Source organism: Saccopteryx bilineata, chromosome 3 (genome assembly GCF_036850765.1).
Source record: "Saccopteryx bilineata isolate mSacBil1 chromosome 3, mSacBil1_pri_phased_curated, whole genome shotgun sequence".
NCBI lineage: Eukaryota > Metazoa > Chordata > Mammalia > Chiroptera > Emballonuridae > Saccopteryx > Saccopteryx bilineata.
Window position 1 is genome coordinate 147,250,142 of NC_089492.1, and position 14,651 is coordinate 147,264,792.

Genomic DNA, 14,651 nt, shown 5'->3' on the forward strand with positions numbered 1-14,651 from the left:
CGAGGGACTGCTGTAAACAGCCTCTGACAGTCCTAGACCCCTACTGCCATAGGGATGAGTTAATGAGATAGAAGACTAACTTTCTGGGATTTCTTTTATCTCCTTCCCTCACCTTAGTATTTTCCATTTGGTGTTCTAAGGATATCTTTTGGATTTTTATTTTTATTTTTTATTTAATTTAATTTAATTTTATTTTATTTTTATTTTATGTGAGAGGAGAGGAGATAGTGAGACAGACTCCCGCATATGCCCCAACCAGGATCCACCAGGCAACCCCCATCTGGGCTGATGCTCTGCCTGCCTGGGGCCGATGCTCATGACCAAGCTATTATTAGCACTTGAGATGGAGGCTCGATGGAGCCATCCTCAGTGCCTGGGGCCAATGCTCTAACCAACTGAGCCATGACTGTAGAATAAGAGAGAGAAAGGAGGGGGGAGGGGAGGAGAAGCAAATGGTTGCTCTCCTGTATGCCCTGTTTGGGAATCCAACCCAGGACATCCATACACTGGGTTAATGTTCTACCATTGAACCAGCTGGCCAGGGCCTAGTTTTGTTTTGTAAATCTTTCTGGTAACCTTAAAATTTTATGGAAGGGCGTGTTTATAAAGTTAAACAGTCCTTTAGAAATGTTTCAAACAATATATGATAAAAATCTGCTGTCTCACTAAAAGCAGAATGACCTATTGGGAAAAATACTGCATTGAGATTTTTCTTTCCTCTTTTCCAAGTGAGAGGAGGGGAAATAGACTCCTACGTGTGCCCTGACCAGGATCCACCCAGCAAACCCATTTGGGGCTGATGCTCTAATACCAAGCTCTTTTTAGTGCCTGAGGCTATCGTGTTCAATAGAGCTATCCTCAGTGTCCCGGAGCAAAACTCAAATTGGGCCCCTGGCTGTGGGAAAGGAAGAGGGAGAGGGAGAAGGAGAGGGAGAGGGGAGAAGCGGATGTTGCTTCTCCTGTGTACCCTGACTGGGAATTAAACCTGGGATGTCTACACACCTGGCCGACTCTCTATTTACTGAGCCATCAGCCAGGGCTGCATTGAGATTTTTACGTCAGAAATACTAATGTCAAAAATACAACAGCCTGACCTGTGGTGGCGCAGTGGATAAAGCATCAACCTGGAATGCTGAAGTTGCTGGTTCAAAACTCTGGGCTTGCCCAGTCAAGGCACATATGGGAAGCAACTGCTAAGAGTTGATACTTCCCGCTCCTCCTTCTCTCTCTCTTCTCTCTAACATCAATAAATAAAATATTTTTTTAAATGGGTAAAAATACAGCAGGCCCCCTTATCTGTAGGGGATGCATTTTAAGCCCCCCAGCGGACACCGGAAACTGCAATAGTACCAAACCATTTATATAGCCCTTCTTATCTGTGGTTTTGTTTTCCATGTACTCCGAAAATATTAAATGGCAAAGTCCATAAACAAACAATTCTAAAGAAATTTTGAGAGAAACCACGTTCACCTAACTTTTATTACCGTATATTGTTACAATTGTTCTATTTTATTAGTTATCGTTGTTAATTCTCTTACTGTGCCTAATTCTTAAGTTATACTATAAATTATACTTTATCATAGATATATATGTATTGGAAAAACCATGTGTGTTTGTGTGTGTGTATTGTGAACATGGTCTCTCCCAAAATTTCTTTTGAATTGTTTATTTCTGGACTTTGCCATTTAATATTTTTGGAGTACAGTTGACCACAGGTAACAGAAGCCACGGAAAGCAAAACCATAGATAAGGACTAATGTACCCATTTCAACTTGATTTTTATTCTGTTGTTAATCTGTCTCATGTCTGTTTTCATGTAGAAAATACATGAAATAATCTCTGAAATGCCTTTAAACTCTTAATTCTTTATGTGATACTATACTATATAATTTGTGTTATGATTTTATTCATCTGATTGGTTATAAGACTGAAGAAAGCATTAATATCGATTTTGTAAAGATAGCATTTCTTAGTGGGTTTTTTGTTGTTGCTTCACTTTAGTTGGTTTTTTTTTGTTTTTATAAATTAATTTTAATGGGGTGACATTGATAAATCAGGGTACATATGTTCAGAGAAAACATCTCTAGGTTATTTTGACATTTGATTATGCTGCATTCCCATCACCCAAAATCCAGTTGTCTTCCGTCACCTTCTAACTGGTTTTCTTAGTGCCCCTCCCCTCCCCCAACCCCTCCCTCTCCTCCCCCCATTTCTTAGTTTTTATGTTTTTCAAAAATGTGTAATTATTTATTTGGAAGACAACTGCTTGGAAAGATTTAATTAGTACTTATCATTGTAAACTTTTTGAATCGAAAGTCTGTATGTTTATGTTTACCAGAAGATTAACGTTTTGTGTTTTAATTGTCCTTATCATAGGATTGGATGGAAAGCTGGGTTGATGGTGCATTTTGGAGCTTCCTTTTTTCGCTTATCCTTATTGTGATAATGTTTCTATGGAGACCATCAGCAAATAATCAAAGGTACCTAACATAGGGAAGTCCAAGTTTGGCAAGCATTTGTTGATCAGCTGCTGCAGTGTTAAATGTTTATAGAGACTGTGGGGAAGTAGTCTGTGCTGTGAGCAGTATACAGCCAAAGAGGGAGACGCAACAGCTGCAAGACAGTGAAATCAGAGATGTGAAGTAAGTTCAGAGGACGGGAGGAGGGGGCGAGGAAGACTCTGAAAGGTGGCAGGTATGTTCTGCCTTAAGGAAGGGAGCAGGGCAGTGAGAGACTGAGCTGGGAAGGACTGTACATTCTGGGTAGTGGGGAAAATGAGGTATGTGTTGGAAGTCATGGCAGCAAGCAGTTTGGTTAACACTGCTTATACTGGAGAGAGATAAAGCTGCAAAGGAAGATGGGACAAAATCCTAAAAGCTTGAATGCTAACTTCAGGTTTTGCTTTAGATCACATGTAATGGGGAGCCCCATCTTTTTAGATCACATGTAATGGGGAGCCCCATCTTTCCTCCTTTCATTCCTCTTCCCCAAGAACAGCACTATGCGGGAAAAATATAGAAGTATGTACCAGTTTGTGTTTCTCTCTTTTAAAAATTATACAGGTCCTGGCCGGTTGGCTCAGCGGTAGAGCATTGGCCCAGGATGTGGAAGTACCGGGTTCGATTCCGGTCAGGGCACACAGGAGAGGTGCCCATCTGCTTCTCCATACTTCCCTCTCTCCTTCCTTTCTGTCTCTCTCTTTCCCTCCTGCAGCCAAGGCTCCATTGGAGCAAAGTTGGCCCAGGCACTGAGGACGGCTCCATGGCCTCTGCCTCAGGCGGTAGAATGGCTTCTGCCACAATGGAGCAACCTCCCAATGGTCAGAGCATCGCCCCCTGGTGGGCATGCTGGGTGGCTCCCAGTTGGGCGCATGTGGGAGTCTGTCTGACTGCCTCCCAGCTTCTAACTCTGGAAAAATACAAAAAGAAAAATTAAAAAAATTATACAATAATAACAATAATATATACATACACACATGCATACACTATTCTGCACCTTCTTGTTAAAACGTATCCACATCACCTGTTGTACCACATTACTTTTAATGCTGTATATCATTTTGTGTTGTGAAAGTAGCAGAATTTGTGTAAGAAGTCCTTGAATAAGCCCTGGACGGTTGGCTCAGCGGTAGAGCGTCGGCCTAGCGTGCTGAGGACCTGGGTTCGATTCCGGCCAGGGCACACAGGAGAAGCGCCCATTTGCTTCTCCACCCCTCCGCCGCGCTTTCCTCTCTGTCTCTCTCTTCCCCTCCCGCAGCCAAGGTTCCATTGGAGCAAAGATGGCCCGGGCGCTGGGGATGGCTCTGTGGCCTCTGCCCCAGGCGCTAGAGTGGCTCTGGTCGCAACATGGCGACGCCCAGGATGGGCAGAGCATCGCCCCCTGGTGGGCAGAGCGTCGCCCCTGGTGGGCGTGCCAGGTGGATCCCGGTCGGGCGCATGCGGGAGTCTGTCTGACTGTCTCTCCCTGTTTCCAGCTTCAGAAAAATGAAAAAAAAAAAAAAAAAAAAAAAAAAGTCCTTGAATATTAGACACTTTGCAGGTTTTTTTGCTTTTTTTTAAAATCAGCGTTGCTTTCTGAATGCTTTTGGACCTGGTAAATGTAGCTCGGTTTTGTGCTTTATTTTCACCAATCAGATTAGCAATTTCTCTTTTGTTAGGACATGAGTTAAAAGGAGTGGGCAGGGAGGCAGACCCAACATGGAGAAGAGTAAAGCAGGCAGCCACCTCCCTGAAGGTGACATATTACAGAACTGCTTTCCAGACAGATCTCACCCATTTCTGCTCTTTCCAGCAGGGTTGGGATGAGGGTGAGGGGTTTCAGGTTCACAATTTCTTGACAATAATAGCCTTTCTAATGAGAGTAAAATAATTAAATTTTTACTTTAATTTATGAGAAGTTTTTACAATTGTAGATATTTTTGTATGATTCTTTTACCTATAAAACTAAAAATTGAACACACTAGGAAACACATTAGTAAAACGACACACTAATAAAACGACAACTTGTTTTTGACATAGGTATGCCTTCATGCCCTTAATAGATGATTCTGATGATGAAGTTGAAGAATTTATGGTAACATCTGAAAATTTAAGTGAGTGATATGTTTTCTTATTGAATGACCATTGTATATATTGTAACAAAGAAGTATTGTACCTTTACCTGTGATGCAAGGTCAGGCACTTTTTTTCCCTATACATTTTTTAATAACATTTTTTCTCCTTTTCCAAATGAGAGAAGAGGAGATAGCAAGGGACTTCCACATGCGCCCTGACCAGGATCCACATGGTAACCCCTGTCTAGGGCTGATGCTCTGCTCATTTGGGGCCATGCTCACAACTGAGCTATATTTAGCACCTGAGGCAGAGGATCCACAGAGCAATCCTCAGTATCTGGGGCCAGTGTGCTTGAACAAATTGTGCCATGGCCACAGGAGAGGAAGAGAGAGAGAGAGAAGGGGGAGAGTTGGAAAAGCAGAATTGCTTCTCCCATGTGCCCTGACCAGGAATTGAACCCAGGACATCCACATGCTGGGCCAATGCTCTACCACTGAGCCAACTGGCCAGGACCTTCCTATAAAATATTTTTAGAACTATATCTATAGAAGCTTCTATTATGCTATATACTCATAAGAAGAGAAGTCCGTAATGAAGATTTCAAGATTATTAATGTAGTTTGAGCTTTTGTTACTGGTTTGCTCTAAATATTGAGGTAGGTACACTGCTTTTCAGAATGATTTAGTATATATTCATTTTCTTGGTGATCACTCAATTTCTTTGAGTCAATTCTTGCTCTTTAAAATTAGGCACATCTGTAATTTTCTGGTCATGCCCAAAGTATTTCTGATGATGTTTTTAGTGCTAATTTCATCTTTCTGTTCTACACAATATTTTATCATATTATTAATTTTACCATAATACTTTAATCAGTATTTGAATGCCTGCTAGAATACAATGCAACACTTCCCAGAGGAAGATGGGAGAACCCAGAGTCTGTATGATACCATTGTCAGCATCCAGTGGGCAGTGAGAAATCACTAGACATGGGATAAGACTGACACTGTGACCAATAGTAGAGATCAGGAGTGGCCCAGATATTACATTTAGCAAGAAAGACTTTAAAAATAATTATTACAAATGTATTAAAGAATCTGTAGGAATAGATTGGTGAAGACAAGGTAAGTTTCAGAAGGCATGGAAATTTAAAACAAAGGAAGAGGAAGAGTAAAAGGAGGGGAAGGAGGAGGAAAAGAAGAAAGAAGAAAAAGAACCAAGTAGAAATGCTGTTAATTCACCTTTAAAAAACATATATAATATTATTCCTTGTTGGGTAATTAAATATGAGACTATAAAGGAAAATATTTTATAATTTTATATATTTATCTCTATAATGTTTCTCATTTTAGCTGAAGGAATAAAATTAAGAACCTCAAAAACGGTTTCTAACGGAACAGCTAAACCTACTTCTGATAATTTTGTGAGTAATGTACATTTTTAATAGTCTCAGTCTTTAATACTTAAGAAATTTATGAGTGTCATATTCATTGACCATCAGGAGAACATGTTTTACTAAGGTTTTTTATATGAAAATAAATGTTAGCAAGTAGTAACCATAACTGCTATAGAACCTGCTTCTTACATGAACGTGCTGGGCGTCAACCTACAATAGCATGAGCATCACCTGGGAACGTGTTAGAAGTGCACAGTCTCAGGGCTGCCCCAGCCTCCTGGATCAGAATATGCTTGTTAGCAGGATTCCATAGGTGATTCCTCTGTGCATTAAAGATGGATAAGCTTTGTTAGAATAAAAGCTTGTGTTAATTTTTTAGCATTTAAAAGTGATTTTGAAGACATTTTGATAACATTTGTTATCTTTAAGTACATATAGTAAAGTCCTATCATAAGTAAAGGACTTTACTATATGTAATACCTATGGGGTTAACAAAATTAGCATTTAAAAAATTGTAGAAGCTTGAGTAAAATGCTAAAATATGTGTAGAGATGAGTTTTAAATATTTCATGTATACTTATGCTTAAAAGTGATATAAATATGAAAGTAATTAAGCAAAAGGAAAATGCCTATCATAGTTTTATATGGTTTTCTTACAATTATAGATGTGAGAATAGCACAGTGTAAAAATCTCATGTATGCCTGTGAGTTCTGATAGGTCATGATATGAGAACAGTTTTATTTGCTGGATTTGGTAAAGTCTCTAATTTTTATTTTTGGTAATTAAAAATTATAAAGTACTATTTTAGTAGTTTTATGGTAATTTAAATAAGCTTTCAAGGATTTACAACAGTTTTAATTATCTTGTGTTAACAGCTTTTGAACTTTCAATATGTTAAGGTATTTTCCGCTTTAGGGCTCCATCTCAGTTTGTTTTAAAAGCTCAGTGTTCATAACTACATCAGTAGAGAGCTTTTTCACGTCTCTAAAGTATCGTCAGCTCTTGATCAGAAGCCGGGGCCTGATCTCTCATTGGCTTATTTCTACTTGAGACTCAGAATTGGGATTCCTGTTAATAGTGTCCCACTGCCTTATCTTTCTCTCTAGGTATGCAAGATATTATTAACCCTAGAACCAGAATAGTCCATGTAATTAATACTATAACCAGAGTAGTACATGTATCCAGATAGATCACAAAGAAACATTTTGTTTTATATTATAAGCCAAAATAGTCACTATGCCTTTTATTTTTCCTTATCCCAGTGAGGTAACTATAAGCAAGTTTCTGTTTAAAGAACAATTAGATACCCTAAATGACCAGCTTTTCTTGTCTTGTCTTCGGAGAGGAGAATAAAAACACAAGTGATAAAAATAAATAGGCTTTTATAAAGTTAGGCTATTTTGTACCATCTTCTGTTTCTGTTGAAAAATTGAAAATTCATAATATTAAAAACTTGAACAAATTAAGAGGCATAATGAATGCTGGGAGCAAAAGATCAATATAAATTAACATTTTTGCTATTTTCTATTGCATAAGTCAATTCTTTGTATTTTTATGTGGTTTTGTCAGGACAAAAAAATAACACCTGTGCATCTAACTAAAACCAGGAATACTAAAATAAAAGTCCATATTTTTATTTGTTTGCCTGTTTAAGAAAATACTGGCATAATTTCTTTCTTTCTTTCTTTCTTTCTTTCTTTCTTTCTTTCTTTCTTTCTTTCTTTCTTTCTTTTTATAGGAACAGAGAGAGAGTCAGAGAGAGGGATAGATAGGGACAGAAAGACAGGAACGGGGAGAGATGAGAAGCATCAATCATCAGTTTTTCGTTGCAACACCTTAGTTCAGGCATCCCCAAACTACGGCCTGTGGGCCGCAATGTGGCCCCCTGAGGCCATTTATCCAGCCCCCACTGCACTTCTGGAAAGGGCACCTCTTTCATTGGTGGTCAGTGAGAGGACCACTGTATTTGGCAGCCCTCCAATGGTCTGAGGGACAGTGAATTGGCCCCCTGTGTAAAAAGTTTGGAGACCCCTGCTAGTTCATTGATTGCTCTCTCATATGTGCCTTGACTGCGGGCCTTCAGCAGACCGAGTAACCCCTTGCTCGAGCCAGCGACCTTGGGTCCAAGCTGGTGAGCTTTTTGCTCAAACCTGATGAGCCTGCGCTCAAGCTGGCAACCTCGGGGTCTCAAACCTGGGTCCTCAGCATCCCAGTTCAATGGTCTATTCACTGCGCCACTGCCTGGTCAGGCTGGCATAATTTTTTTGTGGCATTAGTGCCAACTTCTTTGGATATATAGAAATTTTAAAAATGTCATGCATTTGAATTTAAATGCTTAAATTTTATATACATTTTATTTAAAAATTCTGCTTTCAAATAATATTAAGCAAATGCTAACATGTAAATATTTGTTTCTACAGGATGAAGATTTGAAGTGGGTGGAAGAAAACATTCCCTCTTCATTCACAGACGTGTAAATATCCTGTTGGAGTTTAGTCTCCAGTGTGAAGGGATAGGTTCATACTTTGTTATGTGCTTTCCAGACCTCACACTTTCATATGTTTTTATAGCCCCTTTCACTAGTGAATGACTGATTTACTTCACACTGAGTTGCAAGGAAAACCAGCCTTGCCTTGATCTTTCTCCTCCCTTTTTTTCAATGACTATTTTAATACTCAATGCCCTATTACCAACTCCAGCCTTTTCTGATCTAACTTTTTAGGATCAGAATCATTTAATTTTGTTTTAGCTTTTTATCATGGAAAAGTTCAAACACAGGCAAAACACTTGAACACATGTAACTGCACTATCGTTTATGGTGGGGAAGCTTTTGGATTAAAAATGTGAGCATAGGAAAAATAGGGTACAGTGGAAGTCCCACTGGGAACTTTGAGCTATTCAGGGTTTTCTTTATCAATGTTCTATTTGACATTAGAATTCCAGAGCTATTCCCACAGTGGAGAGTAGTCAGGCAGATACAGTGTTTTCAAATACTGTTGCTTCCTTTCCCTGCTTCCACTGCTTCCTATTTAGACAGTTTCTGTGTAGTATGATACTCTAGTTCCCTTTATGGTAGGACAGGTATCCGTCAATGATCTCTCAGGTTTTATTTATCTGAAAAAGTCTTTGTTTTAGCTTTTTTGAAAGGTATTTTTGCTGAGTATAGAATTCTTAGTTTTTTTTCTTTTAACACTTCAAAGTTTGTTACTTGATGTAAACTTCCAGCTTTTATAGTTTTGGAAAGAAGTCTAGTTTACTTCTTTGTTCCTCCATGTGTTACTTGTGTTTTATTTGGTTGTTTCGTTTTTAGTTGCCTTCAGAATTTTCTCTCATATCCTTGGTTTTTATCACTATGAATATGATGATTCTAAGCATGTGTGGAGACATATACTTTCATTTCTCTTGGGTATATATTTAGAAATGGAATTGCTAGATCATATGGGGAAGTGCCAGGCTATTGTCTAAGCAGCTGAACCATTTTTAATCCTATAGTAACGATGAGGCTTTCAGTTTTGACATCTGTGTCAACACTTGCTATTGCTTACCTTTTCAGTTTTAGCTCTCTTAGTGGTTATGAAGTGGTATCTTGTGCTTTTTAGGAACTGAAATTTGAATTGTCCTATTGAGGGACTGCTATTGTTGAACTAAAGTATAGTAACTGAAATTCACACAACAGCCTGACCAGGCGGTGGCGCAGTGGATGGAGCGTCAGACTGGGATGCAGAGGACCCGGGTTCGAGACCCCGAGCTCACTGGCTTGAAAGTAGGCTCATCTGGTTTGAGCAAAAAAGCCCGCCAGCTTGAACCCAAGGTCGCTGGCTCCAGGAAGGGGTCGCTCGGTCTGCTGAAGGCCCACGGTCAAGGCGCATGTGAGAGGGCAATCAATGAACAACTAGGGTGTTGCAATGCGCAATGAAAAACTAATGATTGATGCCTCTCATCTCTCTCCATTCCTGTCTGTCTGTCCCTCTCTCTGACTCACTGTCTAAAAAAAAATAAAAGAGAAAAAAATATATATATATATATTGAAATTCACACAACAGTGGAGACTGCCTATATATTATGAAACTAACAATACACTTTTATACTTTTTCCTTTTAATAGTCAGAAAAGGAAAATAGGTGTATACCTGTATATATATATTTTTAATTTACCCATGCATTTACTAGTACTTCTTTCCTTCCTGTATATCTGAATTATCACCACCTCTTGTAAGTCTTTCTGTAGCAGTTCTTGTAGTATAGCTCTGCTAGAAACAAAGTCTTTATTTTACTTACATGAAAGTGGGTTTGTTTGCCTTTATTTCTTGAAGGGTAGTATTGCTGGATATAAAAATCTTGGTTGACTTTTGTTTGAGCACTTCCAGCATGTCCTTCCAGTACCTTCTGTTTCTGTTGTTTTTGTAGAGAAGTAAGTCTTGTTGTATTCTTGTTCTCAGGTGTGTAATGTGTCATTTATTTTACTGCTTTTCAGATTTTTTTCTTTATATTTGACTTTCTACAATGTCTGTATGCTATGTTTCTCTGTGGTTTTCTTTTTGTATATTCTCCTTGGACTTGTTGAGCTACTCAGATCCATATCTCCACTCCCCTCAGTCATTTCTCAGTGCCTTCAAATACTTACTTTTAATACTTTTATCCAGGCCCTGGCCGGGTGGCTCGGTGAATAAAGCATTGTCTGGGCATGCCAAGGTCACAGGTCCAAAACCTGGTCAGGGCATATATGAGAAGCAACCAATGAGTGCACAACTAAATGGAACAATCAGTTGATACTTTTCTCTCTCCCTTTATCTCACTCTCAAATCAATGGCAAAAAAATTATTTTAATAATTTTGTTCTGATTTTTATGTTTTTGTGAGAGGAATGGTCATACACCAACCTTTATCTACTGTCTTCCATTTTTCCTAGTTACTCTGTGACCCTTTTTTACTTCTTTCTTTATATGATTTTCATTCTCTTAGTTGTTTTTTTTTGCCACATATTAAATTTTTATTTAACTTTATTCTCCCTTAGGTACCTTGAAATTACTTTCTTCACCATAGGGATGATTTTTGTCTTTTTAAAAATTATTTTCCTGAGTTTGATTGATTTTCTTCATCTTTTGTTTTTATCCATTTTTGTTCTTGGATTTTAAATTCCTTATTACAGAAATTTAAATTTAATTACGGCTTTTTAAAAATTAGATTTATTGTTTTTAATATCACCAAATGGTTTTTTAACTTATTTAATTTGAACAGTTGTATTATAGCTATAGTTCTCTTCTACTGTAAAATGTTTTGATTTTTCTTTTTTTCTTCCTATACCATTATATGGAATTGGTCTTATTTGTTTTCCTATTCCTAGGTATTTTGTGGTGAGAGTACCTAGTTTAGTGGTTTCTTCCATCCGTTTGCATGATTATAGTTTCATTTACGGATAATTTGTGGAATGAGAGGTATGAAGAGAGGGAGGTTGGTGTTGTCTTATTTTTGCACAATCTATAATTTTGCTTCCTTCCTTCTTTTTATTTGATGTGTTTTTATGTCTCCAAGGGCTATGTCTCCTTTATGTATCTGTGTCTCCCCTGAAAACCATGACTATTCAGCCACTCCATTTGATTCTGCTCACTTTAAGCCCCTTCCCTCTAGCAGGTGAACCACCAACCACCAGGTCACCAACCTTTACTCAGTGTTTCATCACTTAGTGTTGGGTTTATTGCAGAGGTTGGTTTTGTTGTTGTTTTGCCTGGGTCTTCCCTCCCCTCTGCTCTTCACACAGTCCCACACTTTCCCCACCCTGTGCTCATGAGTTCAGAATGACAACAGGGAACCTGTCAGAACTGGCATTTATTTCTGCTTACATATATCCTAGTTACTTACATTTGTAGTGTTTGGGAAATGCTGAAGCCCACAGATAGTGTGTGGTTTTGTTTGCAGTCTTTAGGGATTTCATGGTTTTTTGAGCAACGGTGTGTGGAGAGATTCAGCTTATGTGGCAACCATTATCTTCCTGATTTGGCAACTCATTACTAAGTACATTGAAAGGAAATCATCTCCCTAGACCCCCCACTCGGTGGAAAGCAGTGGGGCTTTGTGTCTTAGGAAGTCATCACTCTATTCCTTCTTCCTACAAATAGAAATATCTGCTTGAATTCAAAAATTCCTTTGGACTACAAAAGACTGAATTATCTCATATGTTCTCATGAACAATTTATGTGAAATGAGTAGAGCTATATAGTCTAAATTAGTTCCCAGCATTTTAGATTCTTGGGAATTTGTGTGTTCACTTCTGAAAACTAATAAGAATTTAGCATAGTGCTCCCCAAAATTAGTGGATACTTTATATAGCAAGTGTGGAAGTTAGACTTTGTACACAGAGAACCCTTTTTTATACATCTATAAAAATGAAACAAAAATTTTGTTAAGTCCTAGGACATTTTAAACATGATGAATAACCATGTGATCTGGTGCATTATGACATATTCATATGTATTCATCTTTATTATGTATTTTGCTTATCTCTGTTTGGCCTAAAAGTCACCTTCCTCTTCACTGCACCAAATACATCTTAATAGGTTTTAAATAGTTACTTGCCTAATGGACCCATTTTTGAGGTAGCTAGTGTTTATTTGTGAACAAGGTGCTAAGCGCCCGGTGACTGTCCTCATCCTCTTGGGGTCTGGTTCATGTTTCCTGGAGGCTGTCTTCTCCCCTGGATTTTCCTCAGTAGTGTTGTTCTAAACAAGCTCCTTCTCACATCAGTTAGTTTCCCAGTCTCTTCCTTCCGCTGTCGCCAGGGACTGCATGCATCCTTGGCTGTGTGTGGATGGGACTTGCACAACCCTCAGGTGCTCCTTCAAAGCTCTCTCACACAACAACGCTACACTTGTCTTTTTATCATATTGTCTTTCCCAAGCAAAGGCTGAGTTATATAATTTTTTTCTCTCTTTAGTTCCCTCTGTTGGTTTATGCCCAGTCAATGATAATAAAGACATGGGAATTAAAAAAATACCTAATTCCATAAATACCACCTTCTATAATGTTTGCTCATCCCTCTTTTTAAATTATGTATATATTTTTAATAAAATTGTGTACATAGAGGGTGTACAACATGATTTAATATATAGATACATAGTGAAATGATGACTACAGTCTAGCTTGTTCATTCCCAAGTTTTCACTGAAGCATGTGGTTTTTCAGGTTAGACAGCACATCGCCACTCAGATACTTGTCTGTCTAGTCAAAGAAAAAAAATAGCAGGGCTTAGAAAGTAGATATGTGGTGCCTGACCTGTGGTGGTGCAGTGGATTAAATATCGACCTGGGGCCTGACCTGTGGTGGCGCAGTGGATAAAGCATCGACCTGGAAATGCTGAGGTCGCTGGTTCGAAACCCTGGGCTTGCCTGGTCAAGGCACATATGGGAGTTGATGCTTCCAGCTCCTCTCTCTCTTTCTCTCTCCCTCTCCTCTCTAAAATGAATAAATAAGTAAAAAAAAAAAAAATGACCTGGAAGTCTGAGGTCGCCAGTTCGAAACCCTGGACTTGCCTGATCAAGGCACATATGGGAGTTTATGCTTCTTGCTCTTGCCCCCTTCTCTCTCTCTAGTTTCTAAAAAAAAAAAAAATCAGGAACAGAAAGAAAGTAGATATGTAGTTGGAATCAGTGTGTTTGGAATCACTTGTTTGTGTGGTTTAGTCATTGATATGCCTTTGGCACATTAGCCTCCTGCATTACTGGGCTCTCTTTGTTTCTATTCTTGTTGTTTCCATTTTGAAGTCACCCTTATTTTCATGTTTTAGTTAATTTTTTTAAGTACAGCACACACTCTTGAAAGTGTACAAATTCTAAATAACTATAGCTCAGTTAATTTTTAATATGAGCATGCTCACATAACCAGCACCCAGATCATAAAGTAGAACATGGCCCGTCCTAGAACCACCTTGTTTTCTTCCCAAGTCATGACCTCACTTTCTTAAAGGTGCTGCTATCCTGACATCTGTATCTGTAGATTACTTGTATTAGTTTTTAAATTTTTATCCCTCAATCGGTCATACCTTTTGGGGGCTGTATAATATTCCATTGTATGAATATGCCAGTTTTCCCGTTTGGGAGTATTCAGAACAATACTGCTATAAAAGTTCTCCGTGTCTCTTGGTGAGCCCAGCCATTCATCGCTGTGGCAGTGTCTGTCCAGGAGAACACCTGCTAGGGTGTAGGATTTGCTCACACCAAAGCCTAACTTATACCAGCCTTTGACTAACATTGTCATTTTTCCTTTTCTTTCAGAGCTCTTCCAGTGTTAGTAGATTCAGATGAGGTAAATATAGTTTTGCTAACTTCCTTGGGGTTGTTATTTTCACAAAGTGAAAATGCATTTCAGAAAAGAATTTTAAAACTACTTTTTAAAGCAGTTGCAGATTGAGCAGGTTGAAAGACACTGCGTTGATTTGTGGGTAAAGTTTAAAGGGACTGGGTTTTCATTTAAAACGGGAGCAAGATAAATGCTTGTTGGGGTAAAAGAGGGGAAGAACTATTTTATGAGTCTGATTTTCAAATGTCATATATATAGGTAGTGTTTAGAAGTTGGTGGTTTGTCTAATCTCAGACTTGTAGATATTTTGTTGGGTTGTTAGAGTTTCTAAGTGATTTCCATTTACTACAAAAATTTGAATAGAGGATGTGAATTTAGGAAGGTTTTTTTGGGGAAAAATAGTTCTGGATCATC

General features: G+C 38.5%; 1 protein-coding gene across 2 annotated transcripts in view; it reads left to right on the forward strand.

Annotated features, from left to right (window-relative positions):
- TMEM87B (transmembrane protein 87B) overlaps positions 1 to 14,651 on the forward strand; it is a 64,173-nt gene that overhangs the window by 44,515 nt on the left and 5,007 nt on the right. For both annotated transcript variants that reach the window (XM_066267670.1, XM_066267671.1), the window contains exons 14-18: positions 2,377 to 2,480; positions 4,518 to 4,591; positions 5,903 to 5,973; positions 8,368 to 8,420; positions 14,213 to 14,243. In XM_066267670.1, the coding sequence (XP_066123767.1) occupies positions 2,377 to 2,480; positions 4,518 to 4,591; positions 5,903 to 5,973; positions 8,368 to 8,420; positions 14,213 to 14,243 (333 nt within the window). The remainder of the gene's footprint in view (positions 1 to 2,376; positions 2,481 to 4,517; positions 4,592 to 5,902; positions 5,974 to 8,367; positions 8,421 to 14,212; positions 14,244 to 14,651) is intronic.